The following is a 25717-nucleotide window of genomic DNA, read 5'->3' on the forward strand; positions in this document are numbered from 1 at the left end:
AACATCTACTTAATGGTTGAGTTTATTTTATATTGTTGCCGAATTAGTCTATTTGATGGCTGAGTTTATTTTATATTGTGACCGAATTAATTTATTTGATGGCTTGGTTTTGTGTTATTTGATGGCTGAGTTTATTTTATATTGTGACTGAATTAATTTATTTGATGGCTTGGTTTTGTGTTATTTGATGGCTGAGTTTATGATAAACTGCTGTTGCAGGTCCGTTTGAGGAGAATGGTTATGAAGGAGTCAATTGAAGAGATGTTTCCTGTATGGTCGGATGAACCTGACGATCCACAACTCGTTAGGTTGGTAGAAGACATACACGCAGGTAGATACGTGAAAGGTTTCTGGGAAGTACAGAGGGATGAGCAGGGGAAGGGGAATGAGAAGAAGAAGAAGAAGAAAACGAAGGGAGTTTCATCAGAAGCTGAGCCATCAACAAAGAAATAGAAGAAAGAAGCTGCTGAAACGAGAAAGGGTTCTAGCGAGGAGGAAGCTGTATTGGACAAAGCGACTCTGACGAATCTTGTGAGTGCTCTGCAGAATATTTCAGCAAAATTTGACGCTTACGATTTTGACCAGAACCGGCCAGTGATGGACGAGAAGACCCTAGATAATGTGGTGAAAGCTGTAGTGCAGCAGAGTCTGAAAGTTTTGGGGGAAAGGAAAATTCCCGACAACGATGCTAAACTCTCCTCCGCCGGCGTAGAAAAATCTTTATCGGTGACATCATCACCTCGTAGGAGGTCGCCACCGGAAAAGTCGGACAAAAGTCCAGTGGTAGAACCGCAGGCCCAGGAGGAGAAGTCTGTAAAAACTCCAGTGACAGAACCGCAGCAGCAGAAAAAGCCTGTCAAAAGTCCAGAGCCGCCGCAGCAGAAAGAGAAGGCTGTCAAAAGTCCGGTGCCGCCGCAGCGGAAGGAGAAGGCTGTCAAAAGTCCGGTGCCGGCGCAGCAAAAACAGCAGAAGTCAGTCAAAAGTCCAGCGTTAGCTGAGACCCCTGCAAAGAAGAATTCGGAGCTTGAGAAGGATACAGTGGTGAGAAGGATTTTGGGTGATGATTTTAATGAAATTGATTTCATCAGTGTTTCTCCTGCAAAGATTACTAAGGATGCTAAGGATGGTAAGGATGCCAACGTTCCAGCCTATGGACGCGGCTTACGGGGCAAGGCCAAGCGTACTGTTACTGTAAAGGATGAGGCTATCGAGGATAAGAAAAAAGCACAGCGGGCAGAGGCTGCGTTGAAGAGGAAGGAGAAGCAAGAGGCTAAGAAAAAAGAGAACGAGGAGAAGAAACAGAAGAGAAAAGCGGCTGAGTTACAAAAGAAACAAGAGGCTGGGTTACAGAAGAAAAAGAAGGAAGACGAGGCTGAGTTACCGAAAAAAAGAAGGAAAAAGAGGCTGAGTTACCGAAGAAGAAGAAAGAAGAAGAGGCTGAGTTACAGCGGTCTGAGGAATGTGTTGTGACCAACGACGAAGTTCTTGCGGAAGATAACGCATTGGCGGCGGAGTCTGATGTCGAGCCAGCTGAATTGATTAGATCTTCCGTGATAAAGGAACTTCGGGAGAAATCAGTTAAGTTATCTCCACAACGGTTTTCATTGACGAACCTTGATTCAACACCAGATTTTCCGTACATTGGAGACAATGGACAGACGACTTGCATGAGGAAGAACATTACGCCTTCATCAGTAATATACGACCCTTGCGCACCTGTTGATCCGGCGCGACTGGAAAAACTGAAGCAACACATTAAGGCGTTTCACGTGGATCTGATCAAGGAGAAGATAGATTGCTACGATCCAATCTATGGAGAGTCAACACCCGAAAGTGAGCAAAAAATGCTAAATGCTTTTAGACCTCTACTGGAGATGCTTCCCTGGATGTTGAATGAGCTTATTCCTGCCGATCTCCGAAAGCATTCTAGGAAGAGGTTCGCATTCAGACGGAGGAGCAAAAGATACTTTCCACAAAACAACATGTCAGGTGATTGTGGGGTTTATTCGTTGAAGTTTGTGGAATGTCTAGCGCTTGGTGTAACTTTTGATGGCATAAACGATAGTAATATTCAAGGGTTACGGGTGAAGATGGCAGCATATATCCTCGAGGAAGGAGGAAATGTTGGAATGAACAATTTGTTTTCATAATGAAACTGTGTTTGTTTGTGAACCTGTGTTTGTTGTTATGTTAACTATTTGACTTTGGATAACTGCTGTAATAACTCAGTCGTATCGATTAGTAATACTCAGCCAGTACTCATTGATAACTCAGTCATACCTCAAACATACCCTAGAATCAAAATAATTAATAATTTTTCATTTGAATGTTATATATAAAGTCCAATTATCAAAATAATTAATAATAACTCAATGTGTGAGCATGATCTTTGTTGACTATACGAGTTTGGAATCGATTATAATCTTGAGGTATATGTTGTCTCTTACGAGTACCTAAAACTCTAGGCAGTGATATGAGGTGTGAGCATGATTCAAAACACGTAAACTGTTATTGTGTTATTTATTATGAATTTGTGATATTTATCATATCTTGTGGTTCGTACATCATAAATCATAACCCTAAACAATCTTATTCGGAACCCAAACCCTAAATAACTAAACCCTATACCCTAAACGGCAAACAACAAATCAGCCGTAAAGGTCTTAATAACTCAGCCTGTTAGTGTAAGTTAATATTTACATATGGCGCGAAAATTTTAGATATTTTATCTCGCGACCTTTAATGTTCTATACTTGCCCTATAGATAGCCCCCTTCTCTTGCACCTTCTCGCCTTATCTCACTAGAAAACCTAAACAATATCTCTATATCGCCTTACAAAGTTATGATTGTTCCTGGTTATTCAGAAAGGTTAGAGAACAGAGTCAATGAGATACTAAACTCTGAAAATCGTGAAAACCTTCCCGTTCTATACCCTGGTCCGGGTGTCTTGCTTGACAGCGTAATCTGGTTTAAATTTCTAAGCGATCTCTCCGTGGCCATCCCGTCGATTTTAGCAGAAGGATGGGTTCATGATTGGCCGACATGGCGCGCCATTCCCGATCATTTTAAGGAACGCTGGTTTCTTCAACTCGCTGTAACGACAACATCTTTGAATTGTTTTTGATATTAGACATAATAACAGCACTTACATTTGGAAATTGGTTTTTTGTTGTAGCGCAAACGCACGTGGGCACGAAGATATAATTTTCAAGTTTGGACAAATTTTAATCTGGTGGCCAGAACGGTGTTTCGTTGTCAGATGCGCCTCTTGAAGAGGAGGTGGGCACATGGGGGTGAGAAGCCTGCGTGGATGCTAACTAGAGTTTGGCGTGATCTTGTCCACATGTTTGAAGAATTTGGTCCTGATAATTTTGGTTTTAGAAATTGATTTGTTGTTTTTGTTTGTATTCAGCCGTCAAGTTCTTGTAAAGTTGTTTAACTCAGCCGTTAAGTTTCTATAAAGTTGTTTAACTCAGCCATTAAGTTTCTATTAAGTTGTTTAACTCAGCCGTTTAGTTTCTATAAAGTTGTTTAACTCAGCCGTTAAGGTTTTATAAAGTTGTTTAACTCAGCCGGAATTGTTTGCGTCAAACGTCAGTGTTTCAGTTAAGTAACTCAGCCGTAATACGAATTAAGATACTAATAACTCAGCCTTATATTGTAAAAATACAAAGCCATAGTTAACGCTATTTTCAGCCTTACATTATCGAGACTACTATTATTAGAGATATGAATTAAGATACTAATAACTCAGCCTTACATTATCGAGACTACTATTATTAGAGACCTTTATTCTCTTATTATTATGTGCATGAGAAATTTCGTTTGCATTGAGAATATCGAGACTCATTATTATACGGCTGGCACGCATGTATCGGATTATTTACATAATCGAGGTATTGTTATTTTTAATGTAACTCAGTCAATACGTCTACGTTAACTCAGCCAAAATATAGACGCTAACACAGCCGTAATACGAATTCAACTTAAGTGTTTGATAAAATAATAAAGAACCTTTCGTATTTCTTGATTTGATTGAGTATTCGTCATAATTAAAGTGCATCACGTGTGTGGAAAAATACGGCTCAAACCTAATATCGATGCATTTAATAGTTTATTAATTTAAATTATTCCTCTTTATTTGAATTTTTTAAAAAAAATGATTTTATATTACTACCACTATTGTTTTAACTTTGTCTTTCACACCAATTTCTCTTTCATTCAAAGAAAATGTCTTCTTCATCATCTGTGTCTGGTAACACTTACTTTCACCGCCGGCATGTGGAAAGAGGAACGCCGAAACAGTGTTGGTGTGGTAAACCCGCTGAATTATGTACATCTGCATCACGGGCTAATCCAGGAAGACTGTACTATTGCTGTCGCAAAGGATATATTAAGGTTTGATTTTTAATTTTATTCATTATACTGTCAATGTGATACTAAGAGCTGGGCATGTTGGTGAAATCAGAGACATTTATTCAAATGGGCGGACGAGTGCTTGGTGGAAGAGGTAGAAGATATGAAATCGGTGATGAGTGACATGACCAAAGGCATATCAGATCTGAGAGTAGACGTTGGTCGGTTGGAGAAAGAACTCGGTAAAGCGGAAAAGATGAAGTGTTTGATGTTTCCAGTGGTGGTTTGTGGGTTTGGTATGGCCATATTTTGGCACTATTTCTTTGCGTAGTCATGTGTTGTAATCATAATTTAGACGCAATGTTTTTAGTAACTCAGCTATTACGTTCAATGCAACTCAGCCAGTACGTTAATTAATTCATAATCAAACAATAACCCAGCCATAATACGAGTATTCGTCAGTCATAACGTTTTAATAACTCAGTTATAACGTTCACTGCAATTCAGCCGTTACGTTAATTAAGTCACTATCAAACAATAACCCAGCCATAATATGAGTATTCGTCAGTCATAATGTTTTAATAACTCAGTTATAACGTTCACTGCATCTCAGCCGTTACGTTAATTAAGTCATAATCAAACAATAACCCAGCCATTATATGAGTATTCGTCAGTCATAATAAGATAGTAACTCAGCTATAACGTTCAGTGGAAGTCAGTCATAATCAAACAATAACATAAACAATAACTCAACCATAATATGAATATTAGTCAGCCATAAAAAGAGACATACATAAATTTCTGGTTCGACATACATAAGTTTAGGTTCAAAATCACTCTTCCCTTTCCGGACATACACACATTAGTGGAGTAGTTTTCCCATCTCCAACCACATTGAACACAAATAAGTCTCCTATGGCGCATCTGTTAGCACGACAGAACTTTCTCCAGCCTCTTCTGATGTAATACATGCCGTCTGCTTCGCTAAATCGCAAACTCACAGTCCATGAATTTCCCTCTTTGTTGACAAGTATTATCTCTTGGCATTGTTTGTTCAAAGCAGTACAAGTCGTAGCTCCCTCAGGAAGATACTGCAAACACAGAACGTAAAGACACAGAACAGATCAAACCATATGTTAATAACTAACTAAATACTGCAAACACAGAACGTAAAGACACTGAACAGATCAAACCATATGTTAATAACTAACTAAATATGGTCTATAACTGAAAATCGACTCACAAGTTTGTCTTCTTTTAGATTCGAAGCAGTGACCTCAGCCTGAAAACAATAGTCAAATGAGAAAGAAGGAGCATCATCCGCATCGGCTTCTTCCTTGATGATGTGAGGATGTGTATACTGAATCTCACAACAGCTAGGACCAAATGGTGTGACATGAAACACCATATCTCCTTCGTGTTTGAAGATGACAATGTCACCGATTTGAAGGTCATGTGCTGTGGTGAAATCTTTCCAACCTCCGGTGAGTCTCCTGCCTTCTTGTATCACTTCCCAAGTTTGATCTGTAGCGTCCGATCTTAGTTTCCATGTTTTCCGGTTTGTCTTCCCTTCTATGTGCTGTGAGAAGAAGCCAAGTGGTATTGTCTGCAGGTCAGAAAAGCCAAAGTTAAGCAAACTCTAAAATAGGAACATATACACATGAGAAATAGAGAGTGTGTGTCTACCACGCCACTGTGGAAATCGGGAAGCAGAGGCTTCAAGAAATGAGGTTTGTGCGAATTAGGCATCTGCAAACAAGAAAAGAATGGGAAGAAAACATCATCGAACCTAAGCTGAATCCACAAATCTGCAAAAGAGAGGCTTCGGTTTTACCTTCGTATCGAGACGCTTCGAAATCGCCTGTCGTCGAGAGCTTTTCTTTTTTTTCGCGTTGGGACGAAAATGATTTCTTTTTTTTTTCCTTGTGTAAAGTAAATAATGCCGGAAAATATAACTCAGCCGTAACATTGTTAATAATTAATAATGCCGAAGAATAAAACTCAGCCGTAACATTGTTAATAATTAATAATACCGAAAACTAAACCTCAGTCGTAAAATTGTTAATATTTAATGATGTCGAAAAATAAAAGTTGGCCAAAAGAGTCATACATAATTTAACTCAGTGTCGAGTTATGTCCTGACACGCATGTCCGAGTAATTTACGATATCGAGGTCATTATATGTTTATTTTATTTAGACACGCGTGATCTTTATATTTAATATGATTTCCCTATTATATTTCCAATATTTACAAGTAAAGATAAAGGAAAACCAGAGTCGACTTCTAAAACCTAAAGTAAGTCTCTTTCGTCCAAAATCGATTTTGAATTATTTTTTGTATTTTGGCCTTGTTCGATTTTGCATTATTTTTTGTGTGCTATGATGTATAAATTAGATGGATCTACAGCGTGGAATTCCAAGGACGTGCGACTGTGGAGCTGCTACCATTGTGTTAACGTCAGGTACAATAAAAAATTCGGGTAGAAGATTTTATCGATGTGGAGCAAATTCGGGTCAAAACCATGTTTTCAAATGGCTTGATGAAGCACATGATGAAGAGTTTGTAGTTGTGGCAAACAAACTCGCGACGATAGAGCAGAATTTGGCCGCTATAAAAGCAGAATTAGATGATATGAAGAAAGACATAACTGAGATCATAAAAATTATTGAATGTCTTAGGATGAAGTCTTAAATGTATTAGTTGCTACTACTACTTCTTTGTTTACTCAGATTCTGTACTCATAAGTCAGTCTATGTTTATGTAACTCGGATTTAACTCAGCCGTTGTTAATTTCTTCCGAAACAACAACTCAGTCTTAACGTTTAGGTGAACAATCAAAAAACAGTCATAAGATGAATAAATGAGAATAACTCAGCCGTAAGATGAAAATAACTCAGCCGTAAGATGAAAATAAGTCAGCCATAAGATGAAAATAACTCAGCCATAAGATGAAAATAAGTCAGCCATAAGATGAAAATAACTCAGCCATAAGAAAATAAGTCAACCATAAAAACAGAATATATAACTTTTTGTTCGACATACATAATGGCATAGCAAAAAACATAAAAAAGATAAGATTCTGATGCAGAGACATCTTCACCACTTACTTGTGTCCCTAAACAGGCTTATCGGTTCAAAATCACGAAAGAACAAGGAAATCTCTTTGATCCAGAAACAGCGCTCACACATGTTGTCGTCCTTAGTCACATCAATGTGCCATAGGCAGAGACATTGTCGGTCCACAACATTTGCACATTGGCAAAGGTAGAAGGACGGAACATAAGTAGAAGTGAACATGGCCTTAATTTGACGGAACTCGTCAGTATGCCACAAACCCCATCCCCATTTCGCATCTCGAACAAGTTTCCCGACCCTGTCAACAGTTGCTCTTGGAATTCTCCGAAAATACTGCGCATCACCGTAAAAGATTGCTTGAGTCATAGCGTGTGTATACACTGCACGCTCATATCCTGCATCTGCTGCACGCTTGAGGAGAGAAAGGCCATAATCTTGCTCATCGTATGAGTAGAAAAACTGTACACCCTTTACATAAATTGTGCTTGGATTGTTCTCAGCGTAGCAAGTTTTCAACAACTGAGATGGCATAATGAGACCCCAGGGAAAGGATAACACATCGAAATAATGGTATACCCTACGCATCTCTGCTAACGCCTTCATCGACCTGGACGATGCTCTGAGGCGGTAGAGATCTTGGAAGGAGTTACGGGCCACACGTTCAACCACCATTGCCTGAAGATCTTCAGGCAATTCAAGCAGAGGGAAATATTCCATTTTCTCTGAGAGGACAGTTGTGTAAAAGATAGAGAGTTGAAGATGTGTAATTGTTTGAGAAGTACCTTATTTATCTGCAGTTAACGGTTGTAGTTTCGTATCGCGGCGTTTCTTATTTCTTATTTTGAGCGGGAATTTAATCCATAACTCAGCCGTGTATTACAATAACTCAGCCTTAGTTGACTTCGCGACGTTTCGTGTTTCTAGCGGGGAAGTTTTTTTCAACTGCGTTTGAATAAAAGAGCTGACATTAGAAATCACGACAATTATTAGGCGTGTGAGTAACATTATCTCAGCCAATGAAGATTAATTTCTCTTAATTTAATTCGCTACTTTCGTATTCCACTTTATAATCAATAATTACGTAGGGGCTATTACGTAACGTAGGGCAATTAAGTACGGACATTTCGTTTTTCGATGTCTGTGTCTCTCTTGAGTAATGGGAAGCGGGCAAATCAATGAAAATAAAAACCCAACCACAATACAAAATTTGAAAAACATTAACGCAGCCGTCATAGAACATTAAAACAAAAAAACCCAGCCGTATTACAACACAAAACCCAGCCGTATTACAATTAATAATCCAGCCGTTGTGCAAATCAATGAAAATAAAACCCAGCCGTATTACAACACAAAACCCAGCCGTATTACAACACAAAACCCAGCCGTATTACAAAACAACATGAAAAGCAATTGCTTATATCGGACAAGTTCTCGCATTATGTCCACTTTGACTGCAACGAGAACATATGTGCTCTTTCCTAGGACGTTTGTTTGCAAGTGCAACTTCTAAAGCAGATTTCATCCTATTTTTTTAGGTCTTCCCGGTTGTTGACGAATAAACGGTGGAAAGCACTGTACGTTAGCCACGTTATCTGGAACAGGTAGCGCTGAGTCAACCGGCATGACCGATTCAGCGTATGCGCTAGCTAAATAAGTGCTTTTATAGTAAGGACTGCACAGTGATATACGAGAAACATTTCTTTCCTCTGCAGCTGCGATTGCGTGTACACATGGTATTTTCTCGACATCGAAACGCCGACATGTGCACTTTCGCTCAACCAAATTAACAACATTCAAAGACTCGCCAGCAGCGCCATATTTAACTTCAGTGTGATGGTCATCAATCCTTTGAACCGTCCAATCCCGGGAGGCACTTACACGTCCCTATTAACAAAACCCAATATTCGTGAAACGGCTTACTTATTATTTATAAAGCTGGCTTATGCAATATAACGACTGACTTATTAGATTTAAAGACTGACTTATTTTACTGTTACGACTGACTTACTTGTAATAGTTTCTCCACACCGCGCGTGAGTGTGGTTGACTGCGATCTGGCATCCACTCTTCGTTCAGCAAACCATCTGGTCATCATAACCCGTATCGATTCCAATATTCGAACAATGTTAAGACCTCTAGCATGCGATAATGCTCTGTTCATTGATTCCGCTATGTTCGTAGTCATCAAATTGTACCTCTCGCCCGGGAAATAAACACGTGTCCACAGTCTGACATCAGCTCTTTCGAGGTAGCCGTGGAGATCAGGATTAAGTGCTTCAATCTCCTCGAAAATCATATCAAAGTCAGACATTCTAAAACATCTCGCCGCTTTCTTCACCAGCCGAAATACATCTTTTCCTTTGTACCGTCCCAATATGTTTTTATACAAATGATAGGTGCATATTCCACGAGCAGCTAACGGATACACATTTGTAATTGCTTTCCCTATCGAGTTATGCCTATCTGATATTATCGCAAGACCCTCCTGGTCAGGAATCAACACTTTTAGTTGCGTAAAAAACCAATTCCACGAATCATCATTTTCAGTGTCAACCACTGCGAAGGCTATTGGAAAAATCTGAAAGTTACCATCCTGAGCTAGTGCTGTGAGTAGCGTCCCTTTATATTTACCATTAAGAAACGTACCGTCGACGACAACAACTTTGCGCATGAAAGGAAACCCATTAACGCTCGCACCAAACGCAAGAAACACATACATGAATCTTCCAAGCTCATCGATTTGAAGACGCGTAACTGTATTCGGATTTGCCCTTCTTATCATGTATAAGTAAGAAGGCAAGAGTTCAAAACCACACTCAGGTGTGCCCTCATCGATTTCCCTTGCACATTTAAGCGTCCGGTGTGATTTCCAATATTCCATCTGCTCACATGAAAAAACAATTTACATAACTCAGCCACATCATATCATTAAGACGGTCACAACGTAAACATAACTCAACCATAGTTTTGTAACTCAGCCATTTCTAACATAAAATAACCCAGCCTATACTCTACCATAACTCAGCCGTTGTAACATAATTACCTTTACACCAAACTGCTTAGTGATAGCTATTCCGACACTCTCAGGGCGAACGGCCGGACCAACGTCGCCGAGAAAGTTCTTGTACAACTCTCCTAAAATATCCGGTGTTGCATTTCGAGATCGATTAGAACGCTCAGTTACAGAACATGCATGATCCGAGTCGTAAATACGAATATAAAACTGCGGGGACAATCCTTCGGTAGATGCACGAACTCTCCATGTACATCCATCAACCCAACACTTAACAACGTATGTTGTCAGGTTTGATATTTCTACATCAAAATCAAATTGATGCCTCACTGTAAAAAGTTTCAGTCGTCTCTTCAAATGCTTTTTAGTCAAGTATCGTTGTCCTACCGCAAGGTCTAACGACGACATCTCCAACTTCAAAACCTCCAGATTCCCTTTAGATTCGCTCATCAAGAAGTTCTGATATCTCTTCTTGGAAGGTAGCGTTGGTGAATCTTCGTCTTCTTCGATAGGAGACTCACCGTATGTGCTGAAGTTATCATCTTCAGATGACGCACCGTCCGAGTCATCGAACATATCAAATCGACTTTCAAATTCATCATCTTCTTCGTTTTCTTTGCCTATTTCATCTTCTCCGGCTACGTCGTGTATTTCAACGTTACTAAAGCAGTCATTCTCAATTTCATCTTGTTCATCCTCCAAACTGCAACCATCGTAACTCCCATTCTCTATAGACTCAACTTCTAAAGCTTCTTCTTCTAAAGCTTCTTCTTCTGAAGCGTCTTCTTCTGAAGCTTCTTCTTCTGAAGCTTCTTCTTCTGAAGCTTCTACGTCTGAGCTGTCATCCTTTTTCTCTGTAATCTCCACACAGAGACGTAGTTGTTCGCTTTTCTTTAAGCTTAGAAAACATTGCAATTGTCGAGTGTTGGACACGTAAACTGGTGGAGTGTTGTGCGCCATTGTTTTCAATGTTTTATTCGAAAACATGTAGCTAAGCAGAATATGAACCTTCAAATCATTCAAACCGTAATCGTCGATGACAGACTTTGTGAAATCTTCAAGTTTAGTTTTCTCACCTAAATGAAGAACTCTACACCCTCTACTGTCGACGTTGAATACATATCGTTTTTTCATAATCCATTTACCGGAAACAATAATAACGGGATCCATTACCATATGAGAAAGATGAAGAGGATAGATAACTGAGATGATGAAGAAGAAAAGAAAGGCTGTGTAATCATTCAAAAATAAGATGAAGAAGACAACTGAAAGGTCTCGTAACTCAGTTGTAAATTGGGCGACCGTTAGTGATGACATGTCAAATCCGAGTTGATGACATGGCAGATGACATGGAACATCGATTAATCAGCCGACAAACAAATCAGTAACTCAGCCAAAATAAGTCAGCCATCATGTTTACACTTTGTCAGCCGATACATGGAAACATTCTAGTAATTAATCTTTTGACGGTAAGTCAGCCGCAATAAGGATGAACAACCATATGTCAGCCGTATCGTTACGTAAATCAGCCATCAAACGAGAACATTCTAGTAATTAATCTTTCGCTCATACGTCAGCCGCAAAGCAGCTGAGTTTACTGTTTATCCATGCTTTAACGGCTGACTAATACAAACCCAGTCGTAACAGCATCCCATAACTCAGCCGTGGCTTCAATAACCCAGCCCATCCATGTTCCTTTACTCAGCTGAAAAAAAGTTTCTCAGCCGTTTCTTAACCACGACTCAGCCAAATTTTCCAGAAATCAAACCGCCGATGTATAAGTCAGCCGTCATTTGTATCATTAAGTCAGCCGTGATCACATAACTCAGCCGGATTTCTGTAAATCAGTTGTATCGGCAAGCTGACTTATAGTTCTAAGTCAGCCACTTTCACTTAAGTCAGTCGTATGTATTAAGTCAGCCGTAACGTAAAGATAAATCGGCCGTAACTACGTATCTATCGCTTAACAGCTGACTTAATGAAAATACGGACGCGAATTCCTCCGTGGCGCCGGTTTTTTGCCTACGTGGCAGCGAAAAGTAATGGCATTCTCGTAAATACGTTTTTTCTCATAACGTAAAAAAAGGGTACGCTTGGTATCGAAAATATTCTAGTAATAAAAAAAAGATCTGTATATTTTTGTTATAGTGGTTATTTTCCAACAATTGTATCGGAATTATAAGAAATTAATTTACTTGTTTTTAACGCTTGTATTAATTCAGTAAAAATATAAAACTTAATATATGTATATTATAAATATAAATATATATATTATTAAAGAAAACTAATTATATATTGTAGTTTTTATATATAAATCATTTACTGATTTACCAATTACTTTATTAAATACATTTATGAAAGCATATTGATACTTTTTTGTCATTGTCTCTACCAATCAATACATCCTCATGTGTATCAATAACACATGATGGAGAAGGCTGACACCCACGAGTGACAAAGGTCTAACAGAGGGGATAACTTCTAGAAGGAAGATGGGTGTTTTAGAAGGCGATTGAGATTAAGTACAAGGAATAATCACTATCTATTCCTGAAAGACAGATATGTATTCCTAACGGCTTGATGAGGAGAGGGTGCTGATGTGTCCTTCACGTCTGAGTGTTTATATTATCTTTTGCTTTCATAATGTGAGGATGTAGAGTGAATGATCAACAAATTGTATGGGAGTGAGAGGGATCCATTGAAACTCTCTCATAACTATCTAATTTACTTTATCATTTGATATTAATACAAGTAATTCTCTTAAAAGTGAGCATTTTACATTTTACACGTAACAAACATGTAATCAGAGCCTCATACGATCAATTTCATGGCACCTTAGGAAAAAAAATCTGATATGGTGGCGACGGTGGAAGAGTTGCAGAAGAAGGTGAGTAAGATCGCACCATTGAGCATGGTCTAGAGGAGATAAAAGCTAAAAATGGGGAAGCTGAGTGTTCTCTTGGAACAGCTTATGACTGATGATGATGAGGCAAATGTTGGGGGTGGATTTACATCCTCCCTCAAGGCCCATTAGACAATAAACTAGACTCATTTTACTATGAAGTCCTAGCTTCTTCTTTGTATAAATAGAGATACAACTCTCTTTATCAAGGATATCTTCTTCCCCATTTTAGACCTAGAACACTTCTTACAAAGGGTTTATGGATTCTTAGACTTATTTACACTTGTAATCATACATGTAAAACAATCTTTGATCTATAAATTCTTTTAGATGTTCATTTCTTATTTGATTCTTTGAGATTTCTCCTAAAACCTCAAGAATCTAATCTTTTATCTTTAGATTCTTTTATTGTATTGATTCAACAAACACTACCAGCAAAAACACCATTTTTGGATCAAACAATTGGCGCTAGAAGGAGGGGGTTCAAGGAAAAATATCTTGAAATCTATCAAACTTGAGAGAAAAAGAAAAAAAAAAAAAATCTACAACGTCGTCTTGTTTCTTAGAAGTGACGAGTTTGACCAATCTGAAAGTTTCGAACTTTGGAGGATCTTTGGTAACATCAACAGCCGAGCTTTATGAGAAAGCTTCTCAGACCACTCGCTGGATGTTTGGTGAAAGCTGGAGATGGAGATCTCAGACCGCTTCTCCCTCGTGCTCTCCTTGTCGGCGTCGAAGTCAGATGCGTGGAGACGGCGAAGCGAGGAGATGATCAGTTCATCGTCACTGCTTTTGGACCGTGGTCGTCGAGATCTTCTAGACTTCTGTGACAGCGTCCACACCATAAGAAACAAGACGAACGGACAGAGGATCGGGAACATGAACCTTCGTTGTTGCTTCATAGCTTCTTGCCAACACACGGGTTTGGTTCTACGGAGCAAGAGATATGGGTCAAGGTTCGGAGCTTTCTTCAACCAACGAAAAAGCTTTGCTTTTGATGTACACACCAAAGAGCCAAAGACCCTGACAGAGCTTGTCGTCTCGATCCTCATAGACGGCGCCGGTGAAGCTCGCCGTCTCAATCCACCGGTGAAGCTTCCGTCTCAATCCGCCGGTGAAGCTTTCGTCTCGATCCGCCGGTGAAGCTCGCCGTCTCGTACTTCCACTCTTCAAGATCGTAACAAACCTGTAAATTGATCTTAAGAAACTCACGGCCACGATGAAAGGAGATGAGTCTCATAAAGCTTACTACTTTGATTGAAGTATCTGCTAAAGACAACAGATTTTGTAATTACCTCAACACAAGCTTGCCATCTTTACGACAATTGTTCTGTTCCTCCTCTCCTTTTGACATTAAGCTGGGGGACTTGATCAGCGAGAATGGCGACAAGATTCGAGGAGAACAAGAAGAAGCGCGGTCACTTTAGTGCTGGACACGGTCGCATCGGGAAGCATCGATCTCAGCAACTCCCTCTCGGATGGTTCATGCCGGCGCGGAAACCTCTACGGAAGACAAGCTTGGCTTCGCTAGGATCCTGGTAGAGAGTGTTCATGTCTCTTGAACTCTCCGTTCCTGTCTCTCTCTCTCTATGCTGCCAGATCGCGGTTTTAGAGATTTGGCTCCGTTCATTACCGGTTCTCTGTTTCCTTTGCTCTGCTAGAGCTGCTAGTGAGAGCACTAGGTCTAGTTATTACAGCCTTCACATGGTTCAGGAAAGCTAGAGCTGAGATGGGAGAGTAACATCACTTTCTGGAAAAGCTTGGGACTTTATCTTGGCAAAACTCAAGTCTCTAGCTCGCCGTCTCGTGCTCGCCATCTCGTGCTCGTACCATAACTCCACCATCTTATCCAAGAAGGAAACAGCTTCAGCATCTCCCAAAGAAGAAAACAGAGGAACTTTGGATAGACCACGACAAGTTCGGTCTCTCTTTATGCTCATCTCATGATCATCAACACCATCAACGCGCATCCCCGAGCTTGACGTTGTCAAGATCACGTCTTAGCCTCTTCGTTGGATTCAGATCACGTTATCTTGGCATTGATTGGAGCTCCAGACTTGTTCTCAACAAAGTTCAATACTTTATCTCAGCAACAAAGGCTGTCTCGTTACAAGCTTCTCGTCTCATCCTTTCACTTATTACAATGAAGCTCAAGGCTTGTTCCCCGCAAAGATCAAAACGATCCATTGAGGCAGAGCTCACCACCAGAAGGCTGCTTGCGAGATGTTGGATCATGCAGAGATGAGGACGTGACATTGGCTTGTCGACTAGAAGGCTCAATCTTTCACACTCCATCTGTGGAAAGAGCTCATCATGAGATCATCCTTCTTCAGCGACTAGCAGCAACTACTTGTCCTCAAAGATAAGTATTCTATAATCTTGATTACTTTATTGGTTGCAACCTGTGCATGCTGTTTAGTTATAAATAAATTACTAACATCGTATGCAAGAGCTGAGCAATTATCTGATCATCATCATTGCTTGCTTATCAATTACACAAAACTTTGATTATCTCTTTTGAATAAACTTGATCGGATGATAATCATCATATTTTTCTTTGTGTGCCAGGATCAATTGCAAGGCAGACATATGACGAGCTCAGACTCCGGTACAAGCTCTAGCTGACGTGATCAAGGTCCGCACAACTCCTGCTGACTTCATCGTCGCCAATCACGAGCTCACCACTGCCCTCGCAACTCCACAGCGCGTTCATCAACGTTATCATAGCCTGACAAGCATACACGCCAATAACTTGCTCGGCACACACGATCTCAACACGAGACTTCGGGTCGGCAATAGTTCGGTAAACATGTATTTTAGGCACGAGTTTAAATTGAACTTGCTGTTTATTAGGCACGAGTTTGTGGTCGACTCGCTTATTGTTAGACACGAGTTTACAGAAACTCATCTTTGGCTAGGCATGAGTTTACAGAAGCTCTCCTTCTACACGAGCTCTCAGTAAACTCGCCTCTGTCTTAGCATGAGTCAAGTAAACTCGTCTTTCGCTAAGCACGAGTTTAAAGCAAACTCGCTTATTACTAAGCACAAGTTCGAAATAAACTCGCCTAAACCGTCATAGGCATGAATATGTCTAGTTCATTGTCTAATAAACCCTATTCATAAAGTTCGCAGAGAACGACTTCGTCTCTCTCAACGAACTTTGGGGGGCTTATTGTTGGGGGTGGATTTACATCCTCCATCAAGGCCCATTAGACAATAAACTAGACCCATTTTACTATGAAGTCCTAGCTTCTTCTTTGTATAAATAGAGATACAACTCTCTTTATCAAGGATATCTTCTTCCCCATTTTAGACCTAGAACACTTCTTACAAAGGGTTTATGGATTCTTAGACTTATTTACACTTGTAATCATACATGTAAAACAATCTTTGATCTATAAATTCTTTTAGATGTTCATTTCTTATTTGATTCTTTGAGATTTCTCCTAAAACCTCAAGAATCTAATCTTTTATCTTTAGATTCTTTTATTGTATTGATTCAACAAACACTACCAGCAAAAACACCATTTTTGGATCAAACAGCAAAGAAACGAGAAAAGGAACACATCTCTGCCCGTGTGCTATCCAGTCAAACGGGTACTCCTAAGGCATGTACATACGTCAGGAAAAGGTCTGGAGAGTTAAACGACACGAATGATAGTAGAAAATTGGGTACTCTTTTCTTTATGGTGTCTGTTTGTTTTCTGCTTCAGTGTTTCAAGCCATCCCTTTAATTATGTTGTTTCTGTCTTTGGATGAATTTGAGATCCATTTTAAATAAAAGGAAATTTGTTCCAATTATTTTTTGACTGGACAAAACTGATTATAGTCACATGGGTTTAAACTTTAAAGTACGTCATATACGGCTGGGAAAGCTTTTTAGATATATGCTAGCAACTAAGATTAAACGCGCCTTAAAAAAAAGCAACAACATCCATAATACCACCATCATCATCATGATTATTATTCGCACAGGAGGCAACTAGATACGAGGAGTTCAAGGGGAAAGATGTTTAGCATAGACTTTGAAAATTAGAGTGAACGCATGTTTTCTCTTCGTCGGACATATCTAGTTTTGTCATGGTACTTTGGTTTATCCGAGCTTCTGTGAGTGGTTAGCTCCATCATCCTCCTATGTCTCTCTGGTGGACGCGGAACCACTTCCCCGTTCACAAACAACTCAGCTGCAACATTTCACCAAAAACACATTAACCAATGAGTTGACGAGGTAATTAATAAGTTATGATTGTTTTTTCTATGCGATCAATGACGCACTAGTACCTCCGTAATCTTTGTACTCTGGATCAACATAAGAGTCCGGAAGAACGAAGAGAACACCAGGAATTCCTGAAACTCACAAGAATCAATCACAATCAATACATCATCTTGTGTGTTCAAGCAGAGAGAGATTACCTTCGAGTTTGTTTGATGTCTCCTCATCGATCTCACAGCCAAAACCGAAATACCTCTCGCAAGAGACATTGTAGATCTTCCTCTTGGCTTCTTCCTCACTGATAAACAATAGTTTACAATGACTACGAGCTTGTAGAAGAAGAAGAAGAGAAAACGAATCTTACCTGCCGACAATTTTGGCTAGGGTTTGAACATAGCAATCGATCATTTGCTGTGGACTAGCGTTTTCGCCGCCGGGTTTGTCCATCACGATAAGCCAATGCTCGTAGTCGCAACCGGGGAATAGCGGCGCCATTTCGGTAGGTTGTCGGTCGCTGAAGTTGGATCCACCACCGGATCTATCCATCCGGGTTCGGATCGTAGTTAGGCGGGTCGAAGTGGGGATGAATCCGAAAAGCTTTGGTGAGGATCGACGGGAGATGAGGTGAGAAGGGAGAGGAGAGGGAGAGGCGGCCCGGGAGGTGGGAAAGATACGAGTGGCGACTCGGGAGACGGTGGAGCGTGATAGCGATTTCGCCATTGAGACTTGACTGGTCCGCTTACCGGCAATGACGAAACTAGGGTTTAAGGATCCGAGTTTCCCTTTTTATTTTGGACTTGTAAGTTTGTCATTAATGGGCCTTGCCTACAGCCATTTTCCACACGTACTCATGGAGCAGAGCACCTGGACAAAAAACAATGATACAACATAAAGATGGGTTCCAATTGTTGGACTGATGCAGTAATGTATGTAATTTACTAAATGAGTTTATGATATATTGAATAAGATTGAATGAGATTACATGAGAATTGTATGAATTAATTTTTTCTACCAAATTAGGAGTAAGTAAATAAACTGAATCCGAAAACCCAAACCGAACCTATCTAATAAAAATGAATTCAAACTAAGTCAAATCCGACATAAAATACTGAATGAGACTTGTTTTACAGTATTCCGTATTATGAGTTTTATCTGAACCAAACCTTAATCTGAATGGATATCTGACAACCCTGAAATATTAAAAATTCAAAAAATTTATTCATACCCGAACTCAATCCCAAATAAATCCCTAAAATACTCTACAATTTCAGTGAGTACTTAAAATAAGTATTTATTACATGAATAATTAAATCAAAAACACAATTTAATATATTTTGGTATTTTGTGCTTTGCCTTTGATACCACTCAAATTACCCTAATGAGTGTTACTCTCATCAAAAGAGGTTCAGATATAGTACTTAGGGATCAAATCCACAAGGAGTTAGGGAACAATTAAATCTAGTGTTTATTAATTCTAAAGGTTGTAAATATTCAAATGAAATAGCAATAGTAACAAGCGAGTAAATAATAAATGTAACTTGGTTGGAAATGATATTAGATGCAGGGCCACTATTCAGGTGTTGGAGATTATAATACCTATATATGCCTAACTGTTGCATGCACGATATATTAGAGCTCAATCGCTTAACTCAGTGATCAGCTGTCACATGTTTCACTGGTTAACAGACTAGATCTCGTGTCTCAACGGTTAGTATGTCGACGATGAGAGAGTGTCGATCGATGGTCTATTAAGACGTTGACCAATACACCTTTGCCAACGTCGATCGATAGTCAGTTGAGGACATCGATCGACGGGTTCTAGCCAGGCCTATGCGCGAGTATGATATGCCCTATTAAGATACTAAATTGGCGGTTAGCCCTCTTTAGCAGTCCTAATATGATAGATAGATGTCAGGATGGGATAATAAGGGTGATTGAGTATGCAATCCTATGATCAAGTTTTAGTTAGCAAGGCTAAAACAAGCAATGAATACAAATCTATCATGAATATCACAACAAGGCAGATCTATAGTTTGGGGCTAATCCCACAAACCTATATGAACCCTGGATCTAATAATTGAACTACTCAAACATAGCAAATCAATTCATAACAATAAAGGAATAGAAACTCATAGTATAGATGAAAAGAAATGAAAACAAGGAGTTCCAATCACAAGGGATCTTCTCTCCCAAATGAAACTTGTAACAAAACTAGGTCTAGAAAAGCTCACTGCCGTCAAAACACTTAGGCAATATATATTCTACTAGGTTAAAAACTCGTCAGGGCATTTTGGTAATTTGGCTTGGCCTTGGGTTTTATGTCTGCTGAGTCCAAAATGTCGCGTGTCTGGTGTCTCGACATCGATCGATGGTACTTGTGTACATCGATCGATATAAATCTTCATTTGTCGAGGCATCTCCTGGTATCGATCGTCAGCACTGATGCACATCGATCGATTATTCTTCCTCTCGTCGACCTCTACGTGGTCAGCTCGGGTGAAATGTCCTTTAAGCTCCAAAATGCTCCAAAGTCATAGATTTACTCCGAAATGCACCTGAACCTGAAAACATACCTACAAGAGTAGAAAACATAGATATATATATAGAGTAAAATACCTATATACCATGGATAAAAATGGGTCAAATCCAAGGTATATCAACTCCCCCAGACTTACCCTTTTGCTTGTCCTCAAGCAAAACATACAGGCAGTCTCTCTGAAAGAGGTTTGAAAATATTGGGGACTTAAGATTTTAAAGCCTAGAAATCTTTCCTCAACAATTTTGCAACCACATTTAAAAAGTCCTAATCACAAAAGCACACTATGCAATATCCTAGCTTAGCAACCATTTCTAACATAACACAACTCATCAATTCACGTCTGACATACCCTCTACTGATTTCATTTCTTAGCATAAATATAAAGTGAATGCTTTACCTTGGGAATATCGATCACATGATGCAAGGATTTCAGACAGGTATCTGGAGCTGCAGGTAAAAGTTAGTTCCTAGTTTCTCTCTCTCTAATTTTCTCTCTTGAGTCAAAGTCTGCTTCCATTACAGGATCAGTGACCAAGATTGGATAGGCTTACATGAATCAAAACTTAATGGTGGTTGCCACCAAGTTCTGTTCACTTCTTCTTGACCTATATCCAAGAGTTCTTTGCGAAAGCGAGCTTTGAAGATTGCCGCCTCCAAGTCCCGTTTCAAACTCTTTTATTGGAGTCTTTTTGAATCAAGCCTTAATGGGTTTAGCCACCAAGTCCTGTTCAGACTCATCCTAATTAAACAATAGATCTTATTTTTTTAATTTTTTATTTTATTATTATTATTATTTTTTTTATAACTTACTAACTAATCTAGGGTCGAAATTTAGAGAGAGAAAATGTGATAAATAATCTGAACCAGGCGTTACCTTCCAGACATGTCTGAAGAATCCGATCCCATGTATACCAAGCCCCAAGACAAGCGGTTATGTTAGGTTTAGTGTTCGAAATGAGCTTTGGTTACTTCATACGGTTCAAGACAAGTGTGTAGTTGATAGGTTGATCAGCTTTACCATCTTTAGTGCTATCTGCAATCAGTAAATCTAAAATGGTGCTAAAGATTGGTTAGATATTCAAGTTTAAATCAATATAAGATTGTAGTCCTTATTTTCAATAGCTAAGCATAATTTATTAAAATTCCTTTTTATATAAGAATAAAATAAAATATATCAGTAAATCTCCCCCCAGACTTAAATTACACTGTCCCATTGTAACTCAGCCGGAGTTATGATGAATAGTTATGATGTACGAAATGTAACAAGTAAGGAAGATACATCTGACCGGATTAGATATCGATCGATGTGTAAGTACTACATCGATCGTCATGTGGTTGTCTATGTCGAACGATTTCGACATCTCGTCGTCGGTCGATATTCAGGTCCTCCTACTTGGGTCTCCTAAATCTGAAAGAAATAAAACGAAAGTAATTAAATGCTAGCTAATAAAACCAAAATAAAATACCTAATAGTGGGTTGCCTCCCACTCAGCGCTTGGTTATAGTCATTTAGCTTGACTGTGGTAATGATTGGCTATTGGGTGGAGAAACAGCTGCTTGTTGGAAAGCAAGCATCCACGTCATCTCTGCACATTCTGGACCAGGATGCAATGAAACTTCTTGTGGCCTCATCATTTCTTGTCCATTTGTCATCCATCTTCTCAAGTACATTGGAGATGTTCTGTAGCCTTTCTTGAACGTTGTCAATGCTGACCTGGTGCCATCCTATGTTGTCATAGGCGTATGCTGAAAAATCTGTCAGTTCCTTTTGCATTGACTCTATCGTCTTGTGTATCAGTTGCTCGCTGATTGGTGTAGACTCAGCGTCGATCGATTCGATTATGTGTTCGTTGGTCGATCTCGGCGAGTGGCCATCGATCGATTTCGCTTGTGTCCTGTCGATCGATGCTGATATCTGGTGTTGGGCTGCGAGTTGCCTCTGAATGGCTTTGACTTCTTTTTGTAGCCATTCTGCGTGGCTGTCTAGTCCACTGATTTTGTTGTCTAATGGAAAATAGATATCATCGCAGCGTTTGTCAAGTCGTTCCTCCATGGTGTCTAGAGCAGTGTAGATCTTGGATGTGATCTTTTCAACCTCTGCTGCTGTGTAAGGAAGTAACTCCACAGGTTTCTTGCCATCGATCCAAGGCCCTCGTAGCCTGTCGATCGATGCTGATTTTGCCTGCAAAATTTTTTGATTAGTAATGTTCTCAATATCCTTTTGGGCATGAAGTAATTGACTAGACAATTTGTTTAAATATATAATGACTGGTGATATAAAGCGGTCATGCATGTCCTCGTAAGTTCTCAGCCTCTCATTCATGGCTGAGACTTTAGCGTCGAGCGATGTGAAAGTACACATGTCGATCGATGTGGCTGGTTGTTGGTCCTTCTGGCGAATGGTGTCCAGATCTTGCTGTAGTAGCTCGATTTTAGTGCTTAGCCAGTCCACGTTGTTGTTGAGAGGGCAGTAAACGTCGTTTATCCTCGTGTCGATGTAAGAGACTTCCCATTCATTCCTGTGTTGTGTTGAACATTGCGGTTCTGCAGGGATCTGGGCTGTAGAAAGACTGACGTCGATCGATGTTGCATGTGTTGCGTCGATCGATGCTGAGGTCATAGATTCCTTCTCAAGTTGCTGACGTAGAGTCAATTTCTGTCCTCATTTCTGCCATACTTCTGAAAAGCTCATTGTAGCCTCTATCCAAAGGCTGATGTGTATCTTCTACCAATGTTTTGAGCTCCTCTCCCAGTTTCTCCTGAGCTCCACAAATGCCAAACACCATCTCATCGATTTCATCTTTGGTGTAGAGTTCTGGTGCCAGTCTTGTGAGTGTGAAGGAAGTGGCATGTTCTGGAAGACAGATGTGGCTCTCTTCAAAAAGAGATGCTCTTTCCAATAATTTCCTGATGTCGTCCTTTGTGACAGGTATCATCTCACCAGCTACGCCTCGTGCGTGTCCACACTCATCTCTGTAGACTCCATACTCATCCCTTTGTTCCCAAGTGAACTTTTTGGCTCCGTACATGTCAAAAGCGCGGTTCCCAAATTCATACCGTCTGTCGATCGACGTCGGGTCATCTCTATCGATTGACGTTGGTGTTACCCTGTCGATCTATGTCTCTGTTGTTCTGTCGATCGATGCTTGCCTTTTTGGTTGGCATGATAGATCTGGATTGATTTCTGTTGTGGCGACTCCTACGTGGTTGTTAGAATCTGTTTGAATGACGTCTGGAGTGCCACGTTGCTGTGAGAATAGGTTGTCAGGTCCATTGGCTACTTGAAGGATGTCTGCTATGTCTTCTCTGGACACTTGTAAGATCCTTCCATCCATTGCACGTGCGTTGCCATATGGGTCCCTGAAAATACAAAATTCATCAGGTGTTAGAAAATCGTAATCAATGTTTGCATAATCATTCAATTTAGAAATAGAAAGATTAGGGTTTAGAGTAGTATCGATCGATGTAGATACAATTGCATCGATCGATGGCAGAGTAATTTCTGCAGAACTTGTGTTCTTAAGATGATTGCTCTTCATGGATTTTTCTGTTGATGTATATGGAAGAGTGTTCATCTTTTTTTGCTTGTGTGTTTGCTCTGATGTGTGTAGGTGGTTTCGAGGGTGCAAAACGATTTATATAGGTATCTATAAACCTAGTTGGGGAGGGAATATTCTCCTGCTCCTGAATTTTCGCTGCGGCGCGAATATCGATCGATGTTCCTGTGTGAGTGTCGATCGATTTGAGCGGTTGTTTTGTTGGACGAGGGTGGGTATTGACCGATGTGGAGTGCACATCGTCGAACGATGTTGGAAACGTGTTGGTGAACTTATGTGTTTCATGTCTTTCATCCTGCAAAGACATTTCTATTGCACGTTCTTACTAATAATCCTCATCGTATTCCTCTGTATGTTCCTCATTAAGTGAAGTAATTACAGTGTCAACTGCAAAACTTTCATGAAAACCACTGTCTATCCAACTGCCTATGGAATAATCATCATGTCCTCTCTTGCTTGGAGGTTGGAAGGCAAAATGTTGGTAACAATGATTAGGTGGAGCGAAATGATCAACTGGGTGCATTACGTCGAGTGACGTGTTGTTGTGGTCATTGGTCACCGTTGACTCATTGGAATCGATCGATGGAAAGGTTGGGGTGTCGATCGATTCCGAGTACTCTGTTTCGTACTCCGATTCATACTCTGCTCCACAATGGCATGCGCCAATGAAGCCAAGTTCTTTCCCATAATCCACAGAATTAATGACCTTTCTCTTAGGTCGGATGGGGTCGTAGTGGATGTTTGGGTCTATGAGCGTTAGACACAATTTGTTTTTGTTCATGTCACATACAGCTCCTACTGTAGCTAGGAAAGATCTTCCAAGCAGAAGTGAAGAGTTCCAGTTAAGCTCGATGTCTAGGACATGAAAATCTACAGGGACAAGGGCATTACCAATCTGTACCTCCAGATCTCTTATGATTCCTCCTGATCGTTTCTCTGAAAGATCCACGAAGGTGAAGGATTCCGTTGAAGGTTCGATGGTCAAACCAAGCTGGTCTGCCATGATCCTAGGGAGGATACTAACTGATGCTCCTGTGTCACACATTGAATGGGGAAATTCAACACCCTTGACTACGCATGGTATTGCAAACTTCCCAGGATCACTCTTCTTCGTCAATGTGATCCTGTGTTTCATCTTCTCTCTGACTTGATGAAACATTCTCCTAATGTCCTCCTCAGTTACCTTTGTTTCTCTGAAGAACATCCACAGCCGGTGTGTGAAGTAAGCTTCATCAAAAAGTTTTCCGATTGGAATTCTGAGGATTCTTTTAGTGAAACCATCCATCTCCTTATCGTTAGCTTCCCTCTTAAGGTTTTTAGGAATCTTCTCCTTTCTTTTCCTTAACCTTCTCCCTTCAGCTTCTTGTTCTTCTTGAACTGATTCTGGTGAACTATTTAAAGGGTTGGGTTTTGGTTTGGGTGGGTTAGCTAATGGTTTAGGTGGTGGTCTGAGTGCGTTGATGTAATCATTATCGATTGAGGGTAACCGCACTTGGTATGTCAGAGGTGCCCGTCGATCGATGGGAGGTGTGTTGTGACGATCGACGTCGGACTCACTCTGTCGATCGATGGTTGGCTCAACCGATCGATCGATTCTATCATAGAAAGGGGAGGGTGGGTGAGGATGCTTAGCTGTGAATTCTTCATGAGTTAGAATTCGAACCGCATTGCATTCAGTCGATTTGGTAGACGACGTCGATCGATGACTGGAGTAATCCGTCCATCGATCTTCATCATGGTATGTCGATCGATGCGAGTTCATCGACATCGGTCGACACCATTGGGATCCGCCGAGACTCATGGAGCTTTCGATTTCGAAGTCTCCTTCCTCAAGCTTTTCATTTCTCACCACTTGCCAGAAATCATCATCGATGATGGCATTTACGTGGTGTTTCCCTTTGTCGGCTCCTGCCTCTCTAGCGAAAGCTTCTTGCCTCTTTATAGTCTCGTCCGTCTGAATTACTTGGGTTTCAAGTTCTCACCTGAGTCCCTAAGGTCTCGATTTTGGTGTTCAGATTGTTGTAGGCAGAGTCTATTTTACCGTTGAAATCCACGGTGA

The 25717-nt window shown here is 40.2% G+C and overlaps 4 protein-coding genes across 5 annotated transcripts; 1 reads left to right on the forward strand and 3 right to left on the reverse strand.

Moving 5' to 3' along the window:
- The first annotated feature begins 4231 nt into the window (after nucleotides 1–4231).
- On the forward strand, nucleotides 4232–4688 carry LOC106408576 (uncharacterized protein At4g04775-like). The gene is made up of 2 exons (XM_013849318.2): nucleotides 4232–4399; nucleotides 4470–4688. Exons 1-2 carry the CDS (start codon nucleotides 4232–4234, stop codon nucleotides 4686–4688), a joined length of 387 nt encoding a protein of 128 aa, XP_013704772.2.
- A 499-nt stretch (nucleotides 4689–5187) lies between these two features.
- Nucleotides 5188–17055, reverse strand: LOC106408574 (B3 domain-containing protein REM7-like). Of its 2 annotated transcripts, XM_048736513.1 has the most exons (4): nucleotides 6192–17055; nucleotides 6044–6106; nucleotides 5601–5963; nucleotides 5188–5448 (listed from the first exon to the last, which is right to left on the reverse strand). In XM_048736513.1, exons 1-4 carry the CDS (start codon nucleotides 6324–6326, stop codon nucleotides 5191–5193), a joined length of 819 nt encoding a protein of 272 aa, XP_048592470.1. In that variant the 5' UTR covers nucleotides 6327–17055; the 3' UTR covers nucleotides 5188–5190. The 2 variants fall into 2 exon arrangements, 1 of the variants encoding a protein (XP_048592470.1); XR_007314784.1 differs by lacking the exon at nucleotides 5188–5448 and having other exon boundaries at nucleotides 5893–5963; nucleotides 6192–16908.
- LOC125576089 lies at nucleotides 8953–10315 on the reverse strand. Its single transcript, XM_048735438.1, has 2 exons — nucleotides 9443–10315; nucleotides 8953–9318 (listed from the first exon to the last, which is right to left on the reverse strand). The coding sequence occupies exons 1-2, from the start codon at nucleotides 10313–10315 to the stop codon at nucleotides 8953–8955; spliced, it is 1239 nt and encodes a 412-aa protein (XP_048591395.1).
- A 208-nt stretch (nucleotides 17056–17263) lies between the features above and the next one.
- On the reverse strand, nucleotides 17264–18417 carry LOC106360939 (multiple organellar RNA editing factor 6, mitochondrial). The gene is made up of 4 exons (XM_013800619.3): nucleotides 17927–18417; nucleotides 17763–17860; nucleotides 17631–17696; nucleotides 17264–17533 (listed from the first exon to the last, which is right to left on the reverse strand). The coding sequence occupies exons 1-4, from the start codon at nucleotides 18280–18282 to the stop codon at nucleotides 17382–17384; spliced, it is 672 nt and encodes a 223-aa protein (XP_013656073.1). The 5' UTR covers nucleotides 18283–18417; the 3' UTR covers nucleotides 17264–17381.
- Nucleotides 18418–25717: the final 7300 nt, after the last annotated feature.

This window comes from Brassica napus, chromosome A7 (genome assembly GCF_020379485.1).
Source record: "Brassica napus cultivar Da-Ae chromosome A7, Da-Ae, whole genome shotgun sequence".
Classification (NCBI taxonomy): Eukaryota; Viridiplantae; Streptophyta; class Magnoliopsida; order Brassicales; family Brassicaceae; genus Brassica; species Brassica napus.

Coding starts and splice junctions, on each gene's coding strand:
- LOC106408574 (XM_048736513.1), bottom strand. CDS start 6,326: ATGTTACGGCTGAGTTATATTTTCCGGCATTATTTACTTTACACAAGG. Junction 5,964..6,043: donor CCGATTTCCACAGTGGCGTG/GTAGACACACAC, acceptor TCTGACCTGCAG/ACAATACCACTTGGCTTCTT. Junction 5,449..5,600: donor ATCTAAAAGAAGACAAACTT/GTGAGTCGATTT, acceptor CTGTGTTTGCAG/TATCTTCCTGAGGGAGCTAC.
- LOC125576089 (XM_048735438.1), bottom strand. CDS start 10,315: ATGGAATATTGGAAATCACACCGGACGCTTAAATGTGCAAGGGAAATC. Junction 9,319..9,442: donor GTGTGGAGAAACTATTACAA/GTAAGTCAGTCG, acceptor TTTTGTTAATAG/GGACGTGTAAGTGCCTCCCG.
- LOC106408576 (XM_013849318.2), top strand. CDS start 4,232: ATGTCTTCTTCATCATCTGTGTCTGGTAACACTTACTTTCACCGCCGG. Junction 4,400..4,469: donor GTCGCAAAGGATATATTAAG/GTTTGATTTTTA, acceptor TGGTGAAATCAG/AGACATTTATTCAAATGGGC.
- LOC106360939 (XM_013800619.3), bottom strand. CDS start 18,282: ATGGCGAAATCGCTATCACGCTCCACCGTCTCCCGAGTCGCCACTCGT. Junction 17,697..17,762: donor GACATCAAACAAACTCGAAG/GTAATCTCTCTC, acceptor TGTGAGTTTCAG/GAATTCCTGGTGTTCTCTTC. Junction 17,534..17,630: donor AGAGTACAAAGATTACGGAG/GTACTAGTGCGT, acceptor GAAATGTTGCAG/CTGAGTTGTTTGTGAACGGG.